The sequence below is a fragment of the Apteryx mantelli genome, chromosome 4 (assembly GCF_036417845.1).
Source record: "Apteryx mantelli isolate bAptMan1 chromosome 4, bAptMan1.hap1, whole genome shotgun sequence".
Classification (NCBI taxonomy): domain Eukaryota; kingdom Metazoa; phylum Chordata; class Aves; order Apterygiformes; family Apterygidae; genus Apteryx; species Apteryx mantelli.
In genome coordinates, this window is record NC_089981.1 from 38,543,890 (window position 1) to 38,567,526 (window position 23,637).

Below are 23,637 nucleotides of genomic sequence, written 5' to 3' on the forward strand. Positions count from 1 at the left end.
ATTAGCATTTTTAGTTACTTTTTTGATAGCAAGCAAATTTGGGAACGCAGTTCATAATTTCCTGTATCCTTTTTTTAACCTAGGTCCATTCCACGCTCTATGTGACATTATTTAATGTGCATCATTTCAGTATCCTTTACATGGTTTTGATTTAATGGAAAGCAGAGCTCGAAGAATTTTGACTGTCTTTCTTATTCAAACATTGCTTCCTTCTTTAATAGTATATTACAAAAAGGGTATAAAGGTGGAAGTAATGGAGCATACTTTGGTAGGAAAATGCCTTTATGTTCTCACCTTTGTGCGTATGTGAGCAGCACTAAACATATTATTACTGGGCTTACTGAACTCACTTTATGGACTCTTTTTATTTCTCTTTCTCACAGAATTCTCCCCCTAATGATGAAATATTTTCATTAATTGTTTTTAAATGACCATACTGTTATTCAGTAGATAGCCCATAGTATCAGGATGACTTTGAATGGAGTTTGCACCTAACTGTGTTTCTATGTAATGTAATATTTAACTTCACAGATCTTTGGTTAAATTTAGGTCAAATGTTTATTTCAGTGCAGTCTCTTTTCTCCAGCTGTGCTGTATCTTCACCTAACTCTAGGAAGTGAAGAGTGCAAGGCCAAACCCCATTGAGATTATTGTTTTTGCTTGTCAAGCATTTCTATATCTTTGTATTGCTCTATCATCTTCCTGGATGTGAAGAGAAATTTTTAAAATTTAATGCTTAGCTCAAAATTAACTTGCAATGTGGACTCGCCTCAACTTTGCAAAAGTTCACTTTCAGATTCAGATTAGAAAAATGTATAGCAGCATATTTTTTACATTGATTAAATCAAAACTCAGGATCATTGATCCCGGTCTGAATTTGCAGTTTTCATTTTAGAACTACTTCATCAAAATAACAAACACTTAAAAAGCAAATAAAATCAGAACATAGCAGCCACCTTAAATCAGTGAATCACTACAGGTTTTGTACGGACAACATGGCTGAGCTTTTTTCCCAAGTAGTTAAAATATATTTATCCTACAACTAAGAGTTTCTGTAGAAAACTTAGCTAAAGAAAAGCATATGATAAAGATTCCTCTCTCCAGTGCTGAACTTTCATATATCACAAGTTCAATCAACACCACAAACTCAGGTTTCACAACATATTCTGGGTGCTATTCTAGAAGAGGATTCATCAACTGGTAAACAGATTTACATTACTAAACCCTGGCTCTTCCAAGATTCACTTAACTTAATGACAAGATCAGGTGTCTTGGTGTTTTAATTAAACAAATTCAGGAATACTCTAGTAATGTGTAGGTCTACTGAAATGTTCAAAGCAACTTACAATTTTTAGTTACCCGAATGTCATGGGAGAAAGTATAACTGATATTGACTGATCATAAAATAAAAATTAATGTATGCAAGTTACAAAATAAGTGAGTTTTGCGATTTCTGTATTCCATAAAAATAGGAATGTAGTCTTTTAGGAGGAACTGCCAAAAAAGCTGTGAAAGTGCTATGCTTTCTCTCAGCGCACAAAGCTGTTAAGTGTAAAATGTTCATATGATTTGGGAGGACAGGTTCACTGAGAGAATACCCTAAGGTGAGTTAGAATGAAAATAATAATAATTAAAATGTTTTTTTTTAGGAAAGAAAATCATTAAAGGTCATCATTGACAAAATTATTACACCAAACTAATTTACATTTGAATGTGCCTTAGTTTATCTCACATCTCCTTTACCACAAGTAATAATTCTAAAATAGCTAAAAGTCAGTCATGCGACTTCCAATTATATTATACAGTGTATAAGAAATGTCCACATTTATGCCTGTCATACAATCACAGCTGTTAGTCTTTTTTAGAAGTACTTTGAGGACCCTTGCTCACTTCTGGTCTCCATGCCAGCTCCCCCATTGCCCCTAGTGCCCTCTCCTTCTTCTCTGGTTCTTGCTCGGAGGCTTCAGGAGACTCTCTCGGTATTTCGCATTTGTGTGGAAAAGTCGGACCATTTCATGGTCTTTGTTATCCAACACTCTGGGCAGAAAGAGAGACGACTTCTGTGTCCTGCGAGTTTTAAAACCCCGCCTGGGTCGTCCTTTGCCGTTGACTGAGACGTACCAGAGTCTCTCTGCGCTGGCTTTACGTTTGGTGTTGGCTCCGTTGGGCACAGTCTGGTACAGACGGGATGCGTAAGTGTTATAACCCAACTCATGGATCCTTTCCACAAACTCACACTCTGCATTATAATTTTCCTGTAAAGCAAACATGACAAAGTCTAAAAAAAATACATACGTGATAGCTTGCTTGTACCTCAATTAGACTGGATGAAAGTCTTACAAAAGACTCTATTCATTATTAGGCTAAGGACAGCAACACATGTGATTGGAAAAACTCAAAGAGATGCTAAAAAGGCATGCAGAAGAGCTGAGTCTAAGCTGCTGGGCAGTAATGTGCTCCCTGTCACCAGCGGGACTGAGTTCTGTGGGTCAGAAGCAGAAAAAGACTGAATATCATTTTGAACACAAAAAATGATATATGAATAGGAAAGAATAGCTCTGCTGGTTTTTCAGCTGTAAGTTTAATTTGTTTGCGCTTATAGGCCTAAATATGCCTGTGAACTGGAAGTATGATCTAAATGCTACCTAACAACTTTTGGCACCTGTTAAAAAGGTAAAGTCATATAGTTTAAAGTGTGGATGTTGAATAAGTGTATAGCTAGATACACCTGGAGACTATTATGAAGATTTGAGCTGTGAACAACAGTTAGCTTTATGAAACTTCTTTGTTTGCATGAGTGTACCAAAATGAAAGTACACCCTGCCCACCAAGTTCCTCCAAAATGTGAGGCTGCTCCTTTATTACAACCAGGTCCCTGTACGTATGCTTCCAGACAGACACGTGCTTCTTCATCCTGCCTTCCTTGTAGATGGGTTAGACTCATTTCCTCAGTACTTGCCCTCAAAACATCAGTCCCACTATAAGGCAAAACAAATTCTCTTCCCGGATGTTCACATTTTATCTATCAAAATTTGTCCCCTTTCTTCTGGTCTGCAGCCAAAAAAGGCCTGCTCTACACTGCATATCTCTTTTTCACTGTCTTAATTGCATAGCTGTCTTTGCCTTAGCCCTGAGTCGATGACTTGAATCTGTGATGTGTGTGAGGCATAGATGGGAGAGAGGGGAATAGCAGCAGCATCCTTCGCAGAGGTTTTCCTTTACAGCCACCTCTCTGGTGGAGGTGGTGAAGACACCGGTACTGAGGCCAGGGCCAGGACAGCCATGGGCTCTGCGGGAACCCTGCAGCATCCCACTAGCAACACACGTTTAATGCTGTTCACTCACCAGAGATGCTGATAGGCATTTAACAAGGTTTTAAAAGACTCTGCATGTCTCAGTTTCACAGCTGTAAAATGGAAGTGCCCTCCCTTCCGAGGGCAAGGTTTTCACGTGCTGCAGTGCCGGAGCCCATGCTACTGCCATATGGAGGCAGATTTTTCTTGCCATTTGCCTCAGTCCTAGCTCTAAAGGGTAGATTAGCACAGTCTGCAAAGGACCCCAAAAAACTCTGTAGACTCAACTAACTGATTTTACTGATGTGGAGAAACTGGTGAACCAAAGGATACCTGAGAAGAGTTATTCCAATACTGTTCCACAAAATGATCCCTGTATAATTATTCCAAAAGAGGTCAGTCTTATCAGAAGTAGGGAGCCTAACACAGGTTCCTGGCACAGTAGCACCACTGAAGCAGCTGGTCAGTTTTTCTAGGCAAGCAAAGCAGGAAAGTTTCTCCTGAGCTGAGCCTTCACCCCTTGCCCCCTTGTGAAAAGAAATGTTGGAGTGGAAAAGCTTTTCCCGAACGGTCCCTCCGGCTTTGAAACACAAGTCTGTAGGAAACCGTGTCTCTCAAACTTGAGCTGGAGCTGCAAAAATTACCTTTTCTAGTTCTACAGGAACTTTTCACAGGTGATATTCCTTGGAACATGACTCAGTTGAACAAACTGCAGGATGGCCTGGTACTCCTCACACGGGAGAGGGATATCCAAGAAAAAAGGACTCCCTGGACTATCCCTGGCTTTTCTCCACTGTAGGAGAGGGGCTTTTTCACTAAGAATTTGTTTAGTCTTATTTTAATTCAATCCAAATAATCTGGAGGAAAAAAGATATCTATTCTGAACAAGAAAGAGATAAAGGCAAGAAAGAGCTTCCTTTAAAATTCAACCTTTCCATTCATTCCTTTGGGGCAGACTCTGGCTTTGAGCTAAAGATGCCCAAATTTAATCTGCATATTAACTGGAGGCATAGAAGTAGTCCAGCCTTAACCCTGGCACAGCAGAGCTAGTATGTCTGCATTTCCCTTCAGTTGTGTTTTCCTTTGCCAAAGTTATTTGTGGTCCAATTTTCTGTACCAGCAAAGAACCATTGTCTTTATACATAGCCCCTTCCGTCAGTGGGCATCACATGAAACATACTAAAGAAGCCGGATCAAAAATATTATCTGGAAAACACTCTTGAAAAGGTGGAGTAAAATACACTGAAACAGGGAGGTAATTGAGAGCTGGTCTTGTTGATTGTGTTACCTAGCTTCCATTCACACGGAAAAAGCTCACACTGCTTGAGAATGTATCATACTGTTCAAATCAACAGAGTTACACAGAATTGTTGAAGGAAGCAAAATTCACATAGCTCTATTTTATCCCCTTCAAATCTGCTTTCAGACCACAGGATTCCTGGAGAAACTGCACAGTATGGTTGTTATACAGTAATAGATCACAAGTTGCTAGGGATGTAATCAGAGACACCAGAAGAAATTCAAGTAGGTAGATAATGCATATAGTGTATACAATGGTAAATACAGACATATTTGTCCCTGAGTGTAAAGCAGTATAAGCTAAACTGTTTTATTCACTGGGAGGGTAAGAGAGCTGAGCCGAAAGGGCAAGACCACTGCTACCGGTAGAGCTGAGATTTTGCCTCAAAGATCAGGAGGAAAGCATAAGGTCCAAGAAGGAGAATAAGGTATCTTCTTACACCTTCTCATACTTCCTTTCCTTGCTATAGCCCTGCCTTTTAGGCCCTGTTAATTCTCCCACTGCCGAACTGAATACTCTGTGCGGAGAAACTCCCATTAATGTCAGTAAGCTGCTTTTCTATAATGGTGATCCTCAATTGCTTCTGGACACTCTTCATCTGACATTTATACCCCCTACCAGTGTCCAAGATCTACAGCAAATATAAATATGGATCATCTGGAATAGAGAGAGGTAGGTAGTCTGCACCGCAACGGCTGGCTCCTGAGGGCTTTACCAGTGCGTACAATCGCCCAGGACTTCGGCTGTGAGAAATACCTTTGGCTGTACAGGCAATAAGAAAGTAAGAACAAGGCCTCTTTCCTCTGAGAATCTCAAATCTTTTAAAAATATGCTAATTAGTTGCCTGTAACAAATCCAGAGAGAAATCTATTGTAACTTTAAATGTTTTCTCTATAAACATTGGCTTGTAAGAAATTAGTGCTCCCCACTGGACCCATTCTCCCCATAGAAAATTACCAGAGTATACCAGAGTCTTAAGTAAAACTTACTGATGCATAAAGTCTGCCCCTTTTGTTCATGGCCAGGTATCTGCCTGAGAACAAGCCCTTGATGGCAACAATTCCGACATCAACGGCAGTTATTTCCAGAATACCTAGAAACAGAAACAGTTATGAGATATGTTATTGCTCCCCACCATAAGTAAGTTTTGGAGATACGTTTGACTGATACTTACCTGCGGAGTAGGATTTCACAGCTGTCACTAGCTCATACCAAAATCATACTGCAACCATGTGAACAAAACAAGACTATTGTTTGAAACCTTATAAAACAACAATGACATAGGCATTGTTTGAGACAAGCTTGGCAATAAATCCCTAGATGTCTGATTGAGATTGAACTCTTTCAAAAATGAAAAAGATCTGACACTGAACTAGAGGTTCACTTAATCCTATATGTATATAAAAAAAGTTTAAATCCTCTTTAATGCTTAGGAACACAAGAGCTCTTGACTTATTGAGACCAGTCACAAAGCTGTCCATTTCAGGACAAAGCCCTCGCTGAGGTCTCCAGAGGGTAAAACAGAGTGAGTCGGCTGCATTTTAGAGCCATGTATATAATCAAGAAAGGAACTTGTCATTTAGGAGGTCAATGTAGCCCTCCAGAAAAGGACAATATGACTGCCTGAGTCAAATTAAAAGGGAGGGGATGTTTCAGGCCATCAAAGATGGGGTCTCAAATACTAGACAAGTGTCACAGGCAGGGCTGGCACAACGCCTACCAAAATGTTTATGTCCAGCCAGAGATGCCAGGATGCAGAGGGAGGCACAAATGGTCCAGGGGAAGATGCGTTGTATGTGCACAGCTCTCCAGCTGCCGCTCAAATCCTGCTCTCACCTCAGCAGCTCTGGCCCAATACCTCGGTACTTTCTACCAGTGTTTGGGAGCCGAGATGCAGCCCAAACCCATCGCTGCCTTTCGGCAGCGCTAAAGCGGAGCCGTGGGCCTGCCCGCGTTGCGGAGCCGGACTGCTGGCCCCACCGCGCCTGGGAGAGCCGGGGTGGTTACGGTGCAGCTGTTTTGAATCACCCACCGCTTCGCCGCTGAAGGATGTCTCCTCCGGGCTCCGAGAGCCGGGGGTTCCTCTAGGAAACAGCGGCCTTCCTTTAGGGACTACAGCCACATCCCCGAGGTCTCCCTATCGCTGCGAGCCATCACCGCCGGGGCTGGTGCTTCCTGGGGCCGCGGCACCGGGCCGGGGCTCGGGCCGGGGGCCGGGGCGGCGGCGGGGGCTGCCGAGGCTCCCCGGGGCCGCTCCCCCCGCCCCGCCGGCGCACGAACCCCCTCGCTCCGACGTATCCCGTTTCACCTTAATGACGGCCGAGCTCGGCACACGCCAGCGGGGCAGATGTGCCTCAGCCCGGGCCCCGCGGGACGCGCCGGGGAGGGGGCGGGAGGCGAGGGGCAGCCGCGGGCCCCGCGGGCTCCCGGCTGCCGGCGGCGGCCCCGGCCGCAGCCCGGGCAGGTGACAGGTCCGCGGGATGCGCGGGGCAGCGGAGCCCCTCCGCCGGCCCGGCCGCAGGGGCAGGAGGAGCCGGAGCCCCGGCGGGTCCCGTCCCGTCCCGTCCCGTCCCGTCCCACCGGCGGCGGCGCGGGCGACACAGGCACCCTGCGCCCGAGGGGTGCCGTGACTTACTGAAGACGCTGTTCTTCTCCAGCGTGCCGTTGATCTTCCCGCTGGGGTGGACCTGGAGGTGGTACTTGGTGGCACAGTAGAGCTTCCTGCGCCGCGGCGCTCCGCCGAGGTGCTCGTAGACGCCGCCGCGGCCCCCCGCGTCCCTGCGCGGCCGCGGCGCGCCCGCCGCCAGCGCCAGCGCCGGGGCCCGCGGCTCCCGCGCGGCGCTCAGCAGCAGGAGCCAGATTATAACCATCGTGGCATGGTGGCGGCCGCGCTGGGGCTGCGGGGGGCGGCGAGGCGGGGGGCCGGCGGCGCCCGCGCCCCCATGGAAGCCCCCGGCCAGCAGCGCCCGAGGCTGCGGGGCACCCGCCGGCTCACGTCGCGAAGCGCCGGCGAGGGGCTGCCAGCCTCGATCCGCCGCTTTTATCTGTCTCGGATTTACTTAGATCAATAGACATCGGCAAAGGCCCCCGAAGAGTCCCAGCTGTTTGTGTTGGATGGAGCTGCCGCGGCCAGTCTTCTCCTTGGGTTTCCAGATAGACAGACTGCAGGCAGGAGACAGAGAGAGGGAGGGAGAGACCCGCTGAATTTCAGCAAGAGCAAAATAGTTGATCGACAGAGCATAGAAATAAAAGCGGCTTCCTGCAACAATAGCCTGATCTGCGGCCAATTGATACAGAGCAGAGGAGGCAAAAGGTATCAGGCTCGTGTGAACTCCCAGAGTGCAGCGTGGATAAAATTACACAGCATCTCTCCCTCACACACACACACACACACACACACACACACACACACACGGAGGCTTGGCCGCCGCCGGCTCCGCGCCCGCGGAGCCCCCGCGCAGCCTCCGCGCCGCACCGTCACCTCCCGCCCAACCCCGCGGGCCGCCCTGACCCAGGTCCAAACCAAACATCCCGGGGAGGGAGCTTTTGAAAAGGCGCATTTTAAGAGCAGAAGCAGCAGAAAGGGGGCTCCGGTCGCGCCTCCCCCTGAGGCTCGAGGGGAGCAGCGCCGTTTAATGCCTTTCGCCCAGGCATTAGTGATTTTTCAGTTTCTTTCTCCCCTTTGTCCCAGATGTTGAAAGAAAACAGTTATTACTAAATCAGTCAGCGCACGGTTATAAATAAGATGCATTATTTAAATAGGTCTTTCAAGGTTTAGTCATTTCCACATCAGCGCAGGCAAAGTAGGGCCCAGCCACATAGCAAATGTTGTTACATGCGTCCTTGAATGAAGGTGTAAGAAGTTGGAGCTAATCCTTTTTCTTAACCTTGGTGCCTGGTAAGTCTCATTAGCTATAGCAGATCTGCCCTCGCTACCATATAGCTTCACACAGCTGCCTACGCTTTCAAAATATGATGGAGCTACCTATAAATAAATACAAAAGAAGGCAAAAGGTTCGACAACTCAGTGAATTACGCTGTCCCTGTGTGTTACTCAAAGGCAGCTCGTTAATTAGATTTGCATCTGAAACAGGCAGTGGGAGTTTTGGGGAAGTGTGTGAGAGATAATTAGTATTAATGTGCTTGAAGGGCACACAAATATACCTTTGAAGTGAGTCATGTCAAAATTCAAGCGTTTGACCTTGATCAATATAAATTTGTTTCAGTATCTGTGAACAAGAAGAGGTCTATAAAATATTTTTAAAGGACATTCCTACGTAGAGCAAGAGGATTTTCTTACATCTTAAAGCGATCTTAAAAAAGGAAGCTTTTACTAGTCGGAAGATAAGGAAAGGCATACGACCTTTTCCTAAAAGGAATGGCAGAAGGGCAAAACGATCTAGAAAGCTACTCCCTATTTTAAGTTGGCCTTAATATTTAGTAGTTCTCCAAAGCTAAAAGGCTTTTCATTATATAGTCGTCTGGAATAAAAGGAAACACATAAAAAACCCACAAGCACCCCTCTCCGCCATTACCACCCCTTCCCCGCTCCCCCCCTTTTCTTCTCCACGAGTTAAGCCCTAACCTCACAAGGAGAGTTTGATCTGGGGATGACAAATGTTTGTACAATTAATTCTTTATTGTTGTTTTTCTGCAATGCCACTTATAGGCAGCAGTGTAGTTTAGTAAAAGCAAACGATTAAAAATTGAAATAAGGAAAGCACTGTGTCCCTTAAAAAATATGAAAACGTAAACATGCAGGACACTAATCTTGGTGTGCGCGGGGGGGAGATGGTTGCTTGCGGGCCAAATCCTTCAGTTCTTCCTAAAACAACAACCCCTCTGGAAAGGCTTCCTCCGGGGACGCACAGTAAATTGTGTCCTGTGTACTCCTAACCTCTCCCGAACTGCAGGACAGAACCGAGAGCAGGACGAAAAAAAAATCTACGGACATGCCACGAGTCTCCTCAAAGATATATTTACAGACAGTGTGCGAAAGCGAGATACAGCATATTTACGCTCAATAACTATAACGATCGCTTCCGAGTTAATCTCAGGTCGTCCCGAGGCTGTTGTCTCTCCATGTAGCTGCGCAAATGACATTTTACAATTTTGGATTTGCAGGGTATTTTTCATTAGCGCTCTGAAAAAAACAATCCCACAAGATCCTCCTCCCTCCGCCCCCACCACAATAATAAACCAAAAAGAATAGTGGGTGGAAGAGTAACACGTTAATGACTTTTGCTCAAATTGCTTCCATCTTGATCACATTTTCATAATTAGCACCATCATCTACAAATCTTTCCGCCCTGGGCATCTAACACAGACAGGCTTCCCAAGCGATGTGTATTCTACTTGTTCGGGAGGGGAACACTTATAGGTCTATCATTAATGGGTCCCTTTCAAATGAAATGAATACGACCTCCCCTGAAATATCAAAGGGCTGCAGCTACCTTGTCTCGCTTGGGACAACACTGAATAGCAGGCAACCGTAAGTCGTTTTGCTCTAGTCAGACATCTATACAATAAAACGTAAACCCACTCTTGTATATTTTAAGTTGTCTGGTGGCCATTTTTGAAAACAAAAAAGGGTCCTTTTAATGTGGTCTAATTCTGACAGAGGGTGGGACGTCAGATGTGGTCTACCGATTCTTTCTGGAAATATTTTTAATTATGCCCCAAAGCTCCTTGTAGCCCCAAAGTAATAATCAGAGAGCAGTTTGAGTCTGTTACTTAATGTGGAGGGGAAAATGGGCTCTAGACCGTATGCAACCAAATTAGAATTACAGCCTATAATGATCTATTAATTTGCTTGAAATGTGTAGTTTTAAATGGAACATGTTAGGTATCTACTATTCTTTGTGCTTGATTTTGCTAACGGAATACTCCAAGCCTTCTTACGGTTAAGCAATAAAGACAGCATTTCCCCTAGCAAGTCACTGGCTAAAAGTGACTATTTGAGACAGATGTTTTTATTCTCATAGTGCGCTCCGGTTCCAAAGCACACAAAACCTTGTATTCTTAGCTGATGGCTCTGGGAGAGGGATGGTGTATTCAGATATGTGCGTCTATGATTTTTTATGACAAAGCAATACATCTTTCTATTTAAGTGTTGTAGACGGGTAAATATTGAAAAAAACGCACAATTTTTGAAAGCCAGCCCCCTCCCTTAAAAATGCTAGCTAACTTTATCCCGCGATGAACTTTGCAAGCACACATTTTGCAGGGATTCAGCTCTAACACCGCGGCCGCTCGCCGCCTGGTTTCGCGGCGCTGCCCGGTGCCGGCGCCCGTGCGGGGCTGCCGTCGCCCCTCCGCCCGCGCCCGTGGTTTACGGCGGCCCCGCTACCCTAACCAGAAGGAAGCTACAATTTGTCGAGCAGTAAATACCAAGGCGGTGGGTGGAGTCCCCAGCAGAAAAAAAAATCTTCCTTCACCAATTAAAAATCCATCCGAGCTCCAACGTGGACCGTGGGAAGGTCTCAAAGAAAACAGCCTCGGTGGCTGTTAGGTGTTTTGTTTGCAACTGTGTCAATGCAATCTCCTTCTCAACACAACTTTCCTGCTAGATGCAGTTTGATCACACCTGCTGCTGCTGATACTGGGCAGAGGTTATAAAATTCAATTGATTTTATTCAGCTATATTTTGTTTTCTTTGTGATTTCCCTGTGGGGCTCTCCTGCACCCTGTGAACAATATAATCTTGTTTAAATGACTTTCCAGACCACACAGCATCACATTACCCTGCTCCATACGTGTTGGCAATATTATTTATCGTATTGTACACTCTCAGCTTCTGAAAAGCAGGATGCAGGGGGGGTGGAGGAGGCAGTAGCTTTGCAGCTCTCAGGTGGAGAAAATAGTTTCCTTCAGTGTGTATCAAGTGAAAGTAGTCACAAAGAATTCTCTAAAGAAAATATTAAGTATGTAACAGACATACCACAAGTTCTCCACCCACCTGACACTTCAGACATTAAAAAAAAAAAAAAAAAAAAATTTAGAACTTCTAGAACCTCTATATTTAGGTTAAAACCATGTGTGGTTTACTGACATCACTGAGATCTGTGAACATATCTGCTATATGTATGTATTTTAAATTATTATCATTATTTACAGTTTTACTGATATAAAGATGCCAATGCCTAAGCTCCTTACTCTAGCAAATTTCTACTAAAGTCAGCAAGCATTTGCTTGGCTGAGGACTGAGGGATTAATCCTTGATTCAAAGTCCATGGAATTCACTAAGAGCCTTTCCTTTAGTGCCACAGTACATTTGGATCAGGCCCAATCTTATTACTAGAAAAATTACTTTCCCTTGTTCTCTTAATGGCTGATTGGATGAAAATATTCAAAATGATGAATGCAGCAACATTAAAAAAAAAATTTAAATAGCTCTTTCTTCCCTCTGTTACTTATTCCTTTTCTCTGCAAGAAAGAAAGGGAACAGTAGACGGAAACGTAACACTACAGAAATATGCGCTACAGTACAGTTTAGATGACTGTCATGTGGCTTGTAAAGGTTTCTGGCCAACTCAAACTGTGCTACAACAGGGATATTCAGACCAATACAGAACTGCAAACCGCAGCCATGAAAATAACTAAATAAAAGGGGTATGGAGATGTCTGGAAGTGGAGAGAGGGAGTGTAAAAACATAGAAACATAACTCATTAATGACTTGGGGGCCAGATTTGCACACCTGCTTCCCACTGTTGAGATCCCATTCAGTCACTTAGTAGGCTGAGCTCTTGGAAGAAATTTGCTCCTTTCTTGGTAACTCAGTGTTTTTAAAATCAGTTCCAGAGCGTTCCTCTAGATTTACAGAAAAGCATGGTGTAACTGATAGAGGTGCCTGGCCCACACTCCCAATGTATTTGTCTTTGTGCAGGAAGGATCCACTGTTCAGATAAATCTCTTACTACTTTTAGCATTTCTCCCCCTGTTTCTTTCACAATCCGAAGCTTGTTATGATCTCACTCAGCCCTGCAAATCTCTGGGAATTGGGTTACCTGGAGATAAAAGATCACTCTTTCTCAAAGCTGTGGTTGGATCAACACTTTGCAAAATCAGATGACAGGCTTAGAGGTCAGGCCCAGGTCTGTGCATGAGGCTGCCCAAAGACCAGGAAGGAAAACTGAACGTAGCTGCTTTAGGGAAATGTCACGTGCAGGAACATATGACCCTGGATGAAAGAACCTACTGCCAGGTATAAACTACTCTAAACTGAAACTTGATAAATGTTGCATTTAAAATTTTCTGCTTTTTAGGAAAGATTACTTCAGATCAAGGTTTGCATCACATGGCTGGGGTTTTCCCAGGAAATCCCATTCAAGGTTTTAGGTTGTACTAAGGTGGCTGTGAAGGAAAGTATCTTAAGGAAGTTTCACCTAGATCAAGGGTAGGACAGAGGGACAAATAGGAAGGAGAAGTAAGGGCAACGAATGGTTATGCAAATTTCACTTTTAAAAGAAAATGTAGGAGAAAAACAGAAACACAAGTTAAAATAAGTATATTAGATGAATTTCAATGGAATCCAATTTCATTCTACTTTCTTTTGCCTCAAAGGAAGACAGTAAAATACCTGGCATTTGTCACCAGTGCATTAAAGTGACCCCACTGTATTCCTCATGCACACACACGTGCACACACACACACACACACACACACACTCTGACATGCTGTACAGTAAGGATGAGAAAAAAAACATGCAGTGGGAGGAAGGAAAGAATGAAAAGGGTATTTTCTCATGATATTCCTAACACCTACGTCGGAGCCTGTATGGAAAACATAATGGAGCACTAAGTATCTCCCAGGTGTTCGAGATGCAGTTACATGTGCGTGAGCTGATCTCTAGATCCAGCATCACGACAGCCTCTTTGACCACAGAGTTTCAGCCCCCGGCTGTGCCATCTCCACCCTGACCACTCTGGGCTGGTGTGGAGGCGCTCAGGACATGGAGCTGGCCAGAGCAATCCTGAGGTGCCACCAGCTTGGGCTGAAATCAGGATTATTTTGGTCCCCTCCGGGACTGTGCTGCAGGTGCCCAGGAAGCCCTCAGTGGATGGGGACGGGGATGGGGAGAGGCTGGAGTGTGTCATCCTACCTGCGCCGTCACAAAACCGGCACCATCCAGTGCTGTGCAATCCATGTCCATCCTGCAGACACCCTCTACAGGGAAAGAACGTGTGCATCTCGTGCTATGTCTGGAGCTTTCTAAAGGATCCTAAAGGAAATCATCTGTTCAGAACAACCCATGTGATCTTTCTTTATCGTTTGTCCTATTGTGCGGAGGCAGAAGTCCTGCTCCATCAGTCCTGACCAGTGCTGCAGACAAGGAGGACTTCATATCTCCTCACTGCTGCACTTCTCAGTCTTCCTTCAGGAAAGTTTATACTTTTTATCTGTTCACTTTAACATCAATGTTTTAAGACAGAGCTTGTGGTAATTTTTCTGACCGTCACTTGGACCTAGTAGTGCCGCTTTCATTTGAGATGCCACCACACAAGTTCCCTTTTGCAAAATGTCTCAGCGTCCCTCCCTGCTGTGTACAGCTGGTCTCATACCATCACTGCTGGGCTCTCCTCCAGCCCGGCAGCCCCTGCCATCTCGATCCCGGCTGCCCTCTCCCCCGGCACCCCGCTGCCCTGTACTGTGGTGCCCCTGCAGCTATGTGGCCTCAGTTTCTCTGGCCCTCTTATTTTCTGCAAGCTTTGTCAAATTCTTTCCATAGTTTTAAGTAGAAAAGCTTCTCCTGAAATCCCTGTTTAAGGCCCATATGGTATATCTTGGGTAATAGTAATTTTTACGGGAACACTAAAGAGGAATTAAATCATCTGTGGGGAAAAGTAGTAGTTTTATCCTTCTTCAGAGGAAACTGCTTATTACAATAGCCTTCTCAACTAGTTAGGTTATTAATCAAGTGATTAATAACATGTTCTAGACACCTTATATTTAAGACAGTGCATCTAAGAAAATATTACATAGGTCAAGACAATCTCGCTCCACCAATTCAACCCTGTTTGAGAAGTGGGTAAGGCTGTCAGAGCTGCTAAATCTGAAGGTTTATTCTTCACCTGTAATGTAAAAAGGGAGGGAAGTTTAATAACTTAATAGTATGTTACCTTAACACACATTCTAATTTGAGGTAGACTTCTACCACCTTTTTTTTCTCAAAAAAAAATGTCATAGACATCAGGACCCAAATTGGCAAGATGGTATCCAAAGGAAATAAAAGATGTTCCTAAAGAGTTTTAGAAGGAAGATATAGACATAATTTGTGACTGACAGCAGCACAGAAATGGACTGAGGACTGCCCATGACACAGCTGGTGCCACGAAGCTGCTGTGGACCTGCACTCCCATCCTTGCTACTTGCAGCGTCTGGTTTACCTTAGTGATTGCTAGCCTCAATAGACAATTTTCCCGCGGAAAGGTGGGTTTTGGTGGCAAAGGGGTATACTAAGATGACTGAAAGTGTTCAGGACCATTTTATTTCCTGGTCTTTCCATTGCAGCATTGCAGCATTGCAGCATCTCTGAGTGTTGTAACTCAGTTTCAGACACAAGCATCACCAATTTCAGGTGATGCTTGAGCCAAGGGTTTGCACAGAAGTGGTTGTGTAAGCATCAGAAGTGGCAAGTCTTGATATCACCAGCATCCACAGCCGAGTTCCTTGTGTGCTGGAAGCCACAAGTGAATTTGCAATGGACACTTTTCTCTTATCTCTGGATACTCTTTTGGCAGCTGCCTCCCTTTCTGCAGAACATGAAGTAGCATAACCTCAGAACAGGGAAACTAGAGGCTGACCACCACTATTATTTTATCCATCTCTAGCCATTACTGCCATATCTCACCCCACTTCATTGTTTTCTTTCAGATTTTTTTTCTCATAAGAACATGATAGACGGCCTTCTCTCTCCTCTAGATGAGATGTCTGACTATTAAGGACAGGTAAGTCTTTTTTTGTTACTTTTCAATATGCCCAGCATAAGGGAGTTGTATCCCATAGACATAGACATCTCAGATGCCTTCGCTGGGGCCTTCTTTCAGGCAGATATGTAAGGACCATAATTTTTCCTTAGGCTCATTTTAAATGTATTGATGTATACTGCAGAACTGCTCCCTTAGTGAATGGTGATCAGTTAAAGGAGGCTGGGTAAGTACTTATGTATATCACAATGACTCAGAAGAAACTGCTTTCTGCACCCTTTGCTCTTGTGAATCTCTTCTAGGTAATACAGTTATTGGCCTTAATAATCTATTCCCTCCCCCCAAAAAATCCAGAACTGTGCCCATATCATCTCTCACAAACCACGCACAGAGAAACGTTAGAGTCCCAGTCAGGTCCTTCAGCTATTTTCGATTTTGCTTTCGGCTCAGGGGCCTCCCGGTCTTTTGTACACATGCCATATTCCATGTAATAACACAGTAAAAATGCTTGGATACAGCATGTAGTCAGCGCTTCAGACTTATCTGAATATAGTCATCTACAACAGTGAAGAAACATAGTCTGTGTTTGCAAATGCACCTGTTTCAATCCAGCTCCACCATTTTCTTTGTTGGTGGCTGATGCTTTAGGATTAAAATGAGGGTCTAACTAGGATCATTTCACAATCTAAACAAAGACTACTGGAACCAAAAAGGGTCTTTGGGAGCTGTCAGGTGTACCTTGGAAATACACTTGTCCTCTGATTTTAATGGACACTTAACCACAGAAAGTCAAAACACATCAGGAGTTTCTGCAACAGAAGCAATAAATTTTCTTGGTATCAATCTTTGTGTAAGACCATGGATTTCCATTTCCAGGAAAGCAGAGAATCTTAGCAAAATATCTAGAAATACAGTACCCACCAAAGCAGACCCTCAAAGAAACAACAGCTTTTATCAAATTGCTCTACAAATGGACATTTGCCACAGAGGGCAAAGCCATTCACAACTCTCCCTTTTCCCATAATCAGGTCTTTAGAGGACATATTCTTCCTAGACTGAAGCTAGCTGATTTTCAGTAGATTCTCTTCAGTTCCCAGAACTGAAGGACTCCAAAGAAAGTTAGACATATGCAGTAAAGAACAGTCCCCAAAACAGTCTGGTAGACCAGATAGTTGCAATACTATAGTCTCTACGTCAAGCAGGCCCAGACCCTCTGACGGCTTGCACAGACTGTTTCCCAGGAACATTCCTACCTCCTGTCCCAGTCTGATACTTCATTAGTACAAACCACAGTGCATTCCAGTATGGAAAACTCAGATTTCTTATGTGAGGTCCAGGGCACCAGCTATCTGTTTGTCCCAGAAGTGTCTCTTTTGTTCGGATGAGAAAGGATGTTACCTGGTGGTTCAGCTATGTCAGAATGCAATGCTGTTCTCTAAACTTAACCTCTGTATCAAATTTCAGTAGGGAAAACCTGGAAAACTTTTCAAAGACACTTCCTCAGATAATTTGGGCAATGCTAAAAGAAGCATGGTTCCCCTTCTGCTTCTGCACCATGGCTCTCATGCATGGCTGATCCATGTATAACAAATCCCACCTTGTGCTTTGCAAAATCTTGTACCTGATCACAAAAATTCCTCTTTCTGTCTCTGACCATTTTGCTCTTTCTACACTCTGCAGTGGAAGTAATCCTTTTCCTGTGGAGCAGGAAAAGTTTTAATACTTATTCACCCATTGTATCATTTCCGCTCAAGGAAGTAAAAATGTACATGTAATTTTCAGTCTGTTCTCCAACCCAATCCAGTTAAATCATTAAATATCCAAAATATACTCATTCCTGTGTAAGAGAAAAATGGGGGGAGCACACAAGCCTGCTCTGGTTTCATGTCTCACTCCATCCTCTACTACCTTCCTCCACCCAGGAGGATGAAAGTGAAGCCCAGCAAGGCAGGTACCTGCTCTCACTCTGCGTAACCACCTCAGACTCGATTATTTGACTGTTCTGAGAAGCAGGAGGTCGGGTTTGCCTGCCCCATTTCACAGACTTGCTTCCCTTCCCCTCTAACCTCTCCCCTGTCTGTTTGCAGAGCCATGTCCTCCCCTCCAGCACACCATGCTGAGGACTCCTCACCAGCGCTCCTCTATTGCCATTTCCCAAAGAAGCTAAATGAAGCCTACACCACTAATGCCCTTGGCCAGATAAGGAATAGAACAGTCCATTTATAACTTAAAATGAGACAATCTTGGCTCAATAATATTTGGAAGTTAATAATTGCTGTGAGTGATCTACAGCTGATGCAGGTTTGCAGAGCTCCCCTGAAATAAATCAGTGAAGTTATGGCCAGCCAACCATCCGGGTTAAAAAAGAATTGCAGGTTTCATGATCACCTGAATTTTATGAAAGCAGAATGCAAATAGTTGTAGTGGTTTGTTTATCTGCTTTTGTTTGGAGTTTTCAAATAAAACTTTTTTCAGGTCACTCGTTAAAACTTTTTTTAGCATATGAAAAAGAATAATGCCCACCTCTGAACAGATGCACGCATACACACAACCCACTTGCCCCAACCAAACATAATGCCCGAACTTGCAAACCCTTTGTCATGAAAGTAGTCTTTATCCGCAAGAGCGATGCCATAGGACTATTCATGCAATGGAGAATTACTCACACAAGTAAAAACTTGCAGGATCAGGTCCTGGATCCAACAACAGCATTTTAATTACAGACAATCCCCAAGCAATGTGTACAAAAGATTTTTTTTCCCTGGACAATAACAAAGGTTATTAGCCTGTTCTTTTTTCCCCCCCTCTTGCTCTTTGGTTTAAAAGGAGGCACCAATAATCCAAACCAAATAAAACTGACCTTTGAACCTTTTCTGCTGTACTTTTTCTCATGCCATGATTTCTTTAGTGTGTTAGTGATCTGAAGGCTCGTTCTGGGCTACAGCCACTTTCCCAGACAGGACTGCCTTTCGTCCCCTGACAAATCACTGCTGAGCCCCTTTTGTCCTGCACCACTTTGATCTCACCTGCCTGTCAGGCAAAAAAGAACTCCCGTACAGTCAGAATGCCTTGCAAACAAATTGGCAACCATTTCATTCCCATACACCATTTCAACAAAGATCAAGATAGAGATAGAGAATTTTTAACCCTTTCATTGACCCGTACAACCCAGAAGGAATGCTCAATTCTGGTGGAGTGATAAGATAATTTCCTAAGGAATTGGAAGGTAAAACAAAACAGAAAACAAAAAACCCCCTTCTGTGGATCATAATTGCAGAGCATATTACCTTTCAAATACAAAGGAGTTATTGCACAGTGGGCAGTGCTATGTTCGGATACAAGCTCTGTAGAAGATCGATTCCTTTTAATTGGACAGCAGCTTAAGCATAAACTAAAGAAACATAATAGGTATTCTCCAATGTGAATGAAATTAATCCTATTGTAAATAACCATTGTAGTATTTAATGGGCTATCTGAATCCATTCCAATATACAAACTTAGCCATAAGAGTGTTTCTTCCCCAGTTTAAGCTCTGTATTTTTTTTCTAACTTCACAGTTCCTCACCAAATCATCACATGAAGTTTAGAAAAGGTATTATGCGTCAATTTTAAAGTGATTTCATGCTTGGCAATGATTTACCAAGATCTGTGTATTGCATTTTGTGATATTGAAGACACCTTGTCCTTTGCTAGATCAGCTACCATGCTGCTCCTCGGCTGGGCCTGTTCCCAATGGGTCATGCTCTGCCTTTTATTTCAAGGCAAAACTCCCTGTCATCTTCAATGAACTAAGATTAGCATGAATACAGGTGCATTTCAGCTGCTCACCATTTATCTGCTCCCAGCTGTTTCCGCGTGCCAGCCTCCTGCCCTCTTTCCACAGTAGGAGCCCTGTTTACCCAGTAGCCTGTCTTGTACCAAAATGCCTCGGCACCTTTTTTTGGTCTACAATGTGTGAAATCTTGATCCTGCTGAAGCAGAGAGTGAAATTCCCATTCCCTTCAATGGGCCAGGGTTTCATTACAGCTTTTCGTTTGCCTAGGGTGTCCCAGTTTTTGGTGAGACCAGTTCCCATCAAAATCGAAGGAAGCTCAGCTGCCAACTTGGGGGCAGGAGGACCAGAGCGAACCCTTCTGCTGTGGAAGCTGTGTTGGTCCTTTTGGAAAATGGTCTGGTCGGGTGAAAGAGGGCATATTCATACTGACACACTGAATGTATGTTTGCTTTCATTCACAATTACAATTTCTAATCCTTAAGCCAGTTTTGTAGTTTTTATATATGACCTAGTCAAAAATATAGAAACTCCAAGCCTTGACCCCAAATGTTTTTCTCTCAAAAATTTTTTTCCTGTCACAATCTATAACAAGGTTAAACCACTGATGGCCAGATCCAAAGTTCACTGGGGTAAATCAGAAGACTTTCATTGACTTACAAGAGCTTTAGACTAAGCCCTTATATGGTGAACTATTTTCACAAATCTGAGTACAAAAATCAACCTCTTCCTTACTAAAATGTTAAATTAAACATATATATATAATTACATATATATACATATTATATATTTTTTATATATATGTAATTACATATGTATGTATGTATGTATGTATGTATGTATGACCACCTGGGACTTTTTTGCAGCCAGTATACATTAGAACCTTTCTGAGGGTGATCTTACTCAGGAGGGGAAGCTATAACTTGTATCTGAATCACTGAAAGCAAAAGTCAGCACCAAGTTACCTTTGCATATCCATTGCTTTGACTGGCGCCCTTCTCCGTGTAACTCTATATAATACCTTCCAGCTAATTTAAAGAAACGTTCTCTTTTTTCACCTGTTCCCATCAGCTATTTAGAGTGCACTCACTTTTCTTTTTCTTTGAGCCTGATTATTTATAATTAGCATTTTCTGCCTCATGTAATTGTGCCTTAAACTCTTTCACATTGGGTTAATTCACTGACTTTAAAATCTATTAATTGACATCCAGAGGGAAAAAAGTAAACATGTCTTTAAAGATGGCATGAATGGTTGAATCGAGATTAGGTCCCCACTCTTTCAGACCCTGATTTTAAGGGAAGGCTGCAGTCTTCAAAAATCAATTGTCTTCAAAGCTCCAAAAAGAAATGGAATGAACAGGGGTCAGACTCAAGAGCATCCCTTGTGTGCTGGAGTTAACATTACCTAAGTACTTTAAGCGATCACTAATTAGTGCTTTCAATGGGCACTCTGAAGACTGCAGGGTTGAAATATCTTATTTAGGAATAAACAATTGTCTAAGGCAGACTAGATCAACTCTCCAACGGGAGCAGCAAAATAACTCTTCTGTTACAACCTGTAACCAGAGAGAGGTCCTCAAGGGCCAGTTAAACCGTGCACAATTGTCACTTTCCTTTATTCCCAGGTTAAGACAGCCACAGGACTCTTGCCTGTATAGGCAAGTGCACCTCCCAGTTATATTCAGTTTTTAATACAGCCCTTTAATGTTGCCCTCAGCAACATTAGTCTGCCAACGGTATTTAGGAGACTAGGCAGTAAAAAAAGCAGCCTAGCCAGCTATTGCATACAGAGTTTGGAAATATTCCTAAAATTAAAGTTCCATTAAAAATCCATAAGGATTATTTCATAGGTGTGTTTAATTTGGTGGAGTTAGTGTTCACTAACCACAACTCATTTAAGCAAAACAAGAGGGTCTAATAGAGCAGCAAGTTGTAAGTGAATATTGCAGAATCCTTGAGTTTCAAATTGACAGCCATAAATATTTTCCAGGTATAACAGCTATAAGAAAAAAACCTGAATAAGGAGACAAAAACACATCATGTGACACATATATTCAATTTTTAACAGTGTAATTACAAATACTGAGTGTTCTTGATAAATGTTTTATAACTGCATTGTCAAATGCAGTTTTTCATGAAAAATGAGAACAATGAATATACACAAGGAAAGGGCTTTGCCTTAGAAAACTGCAAACTGGAATAGGAGTGCCATTTGTAAAAGTACTACTTCATAATGACTTATTTGCTTATCTTTTTTTATATTTACTCATTGATGTAATGTGAGGGTGTACAATAGGAAGTCAATAGAAACTCCAAGAGAGAAAGAAAAAGCTTTGACTTGGACTTTTATCCTGAGCCTGCCATATTGCATAAATGAAATTTTCCTTTCAGGAAAACTAGCAGTTCAGTCACCAAATGAGCAAAAATGAAAGTGGGACCATGACTCTGCTCTAAAAAATGGTAAAAATCTTTGTTATCCAGCAGAAGGAAGAACTTCTATTTTTAAAAAGAAAATTGCCAAAAAGACAAAATGTTTCTGATTTCACAAAGGCTTAATGCTTCCCTTCAAACATTTTGAATTTTTGAAAATTTTGAATTCTTTAAAAATTGAAAAGCCAAAATGGTTTCATTTTTTCCACTAAAGACTCAAACTCTGATTTCTGTTTATCAACAAAATTTGTCTAGGAATAATTCTGTCCAGCAATACTGAAATGCATATTGTACAAATCCTGTTGAGTTCTACCATGGATTCTACTAATAACATGGATTCTAATAGCAGAAGCTTATTTACTAAACTCCGTGCCAAGAATTTGCTTTTTGTGCTCTACACCATATGTATATGCTAGCATATAAGTACTATTTCCAGCAATACTCTTTATCTGAAATTTCAGTGGCTGTTGAATGCTGGTAGTGCTAATTCCTCTTTTTACACATAGCTTAAGAACCACTCAACTATTTCTGACTTTTGACGCTGGCTAGCATCATCCCCTTGTCACAGGAAAGCCAGGAGCAGCCTAGGCACTATAAGCCCTCAGGTTTTGTAGTGATGAAGACCATCAAAGTATCTAACTAGGCAGACCTGGACTTTAAACTACCCCAGTAGCTGACTGGTTGTATCTCGACTACGTCCACATTCACACTGAGATCAGTAAAACATTTATTAACCGAACCTCCCAATTTAAAAGCAGACAGAGAGATATGGGAAGCAAGATAGTTTTCTGAAGATGCTTGCAGGCACTAACTGGTGGCATGATTTGTGGGAGAGAGTCAGGGTCTGAAAGGGATGCTTAGTCATTTGCACTTGCTTTTTTAACAGTGATAGGGGAAGGAAAATGCTCCTGACCGATGATGAGTTACTGTGTTCCTGCATGAGTCTGGAGGACTATTTATTGTTTTCCATACTAACTAATGCAACTGATAACAAGGAGCAAGAAAACTGTTGTCCTCCAGACACTGTGATAATTTTGCCTTCTTTTTTGAGGGAGGACCACTATTCACAGATGTGAGATTGAGGTAAACTGTGATGTGATGTTATGAGGGGAATTATGGCAATCTTGTCAATATTGGTTTGTTTATCTGTTGTGGGGGAATTGCCTCAGACTGAGTTTGGGGAGAAGCAAGCAGAAAATGCTACAGTTCAAAGAAGGCAGACCAAACTATGACATTTCTGAGCTGTTGGGGAAAATGAAAGAGGTGTCCGCACAGCAAAATAATATAGATAGTCTTTCAAATCATTAGTCTACCAGAAAAAAACAAACCTGTATTTGTGGAATCTGACCGCATCAACTCGGAAAGTTTTGAATGAACATTGTAAGCTTTGGAGTGTTTTTTTGAAAAGTCTGATGCTGTTTTTAAAAGGCCCATTGAGGGTAATGCTTTGACTCTGTATCTGGCATACAGAGTGGTTAGCAAAGTCCTAGAGGAGTTTCAGGAATTTTTTCTGTTTCCTCTGTACAAGGAACCTGTGTGCGATGGCCATAAGGAAGCCGCTTACCAGAGGATTAAATTAACAGCTGATGCTCCTCTGAACATATTGTGAGATGTTTTCTTTTTGTGGTTTGCTTTGGTGCTTGGTGGGCGTGATACGAAGATTACAGGCGTCAAGTCCGATGCTTTGTATCTGTGCTCTGGTATTACAATAGTTCTTTTTCTCTGGTAGCAAAGGGGTTAGTTTTTAAGGGTGCCTCTGCAGCCAGTTCAGTTGGCTAAGTGCCACAGCTACAAAGTATTTGGGGTGCAAATGAAAGTTTCTGTACCAGATAAAGTTGTATTAAAACTAACTTCGTGTTTCCACAGCGAAAATCAAAAGCCCACTTGGTGGCACCTTCCCCATGACGGCTGTGACC

At 43.0% G+C, this 23,637-nt stretch overlaps 1 protein-coding gene across 1 annotated transcript; it reads right to left on the reverse strand.

Annotated features, from left to right (window-relative positions):
* Positions 1-1,922: 1,922 nt before the first annotated feature.
* On the reverse strand, positions 1,923-7,463 carry FGF3 (fibroblast growth factor 3). The gene is made up of 3 exons (XM_067295544.1): positions 7,229-7,463; positions 5,583-5,686; positions 1,923-2,255 (listed from the first exon to the last, which is right to left on the reverse strand). The coding sequence occupies exons 1-3, from the start codon at positions 7,461-7,463 to the stop codon at positions 1,923-1,925; spliced, it is 672 nt and encodes a 223-aa protein (XP_067151645.1).
* Between the last annotated feature and the right edge of the window lie 16,174 nt (positions 7,464-23,637).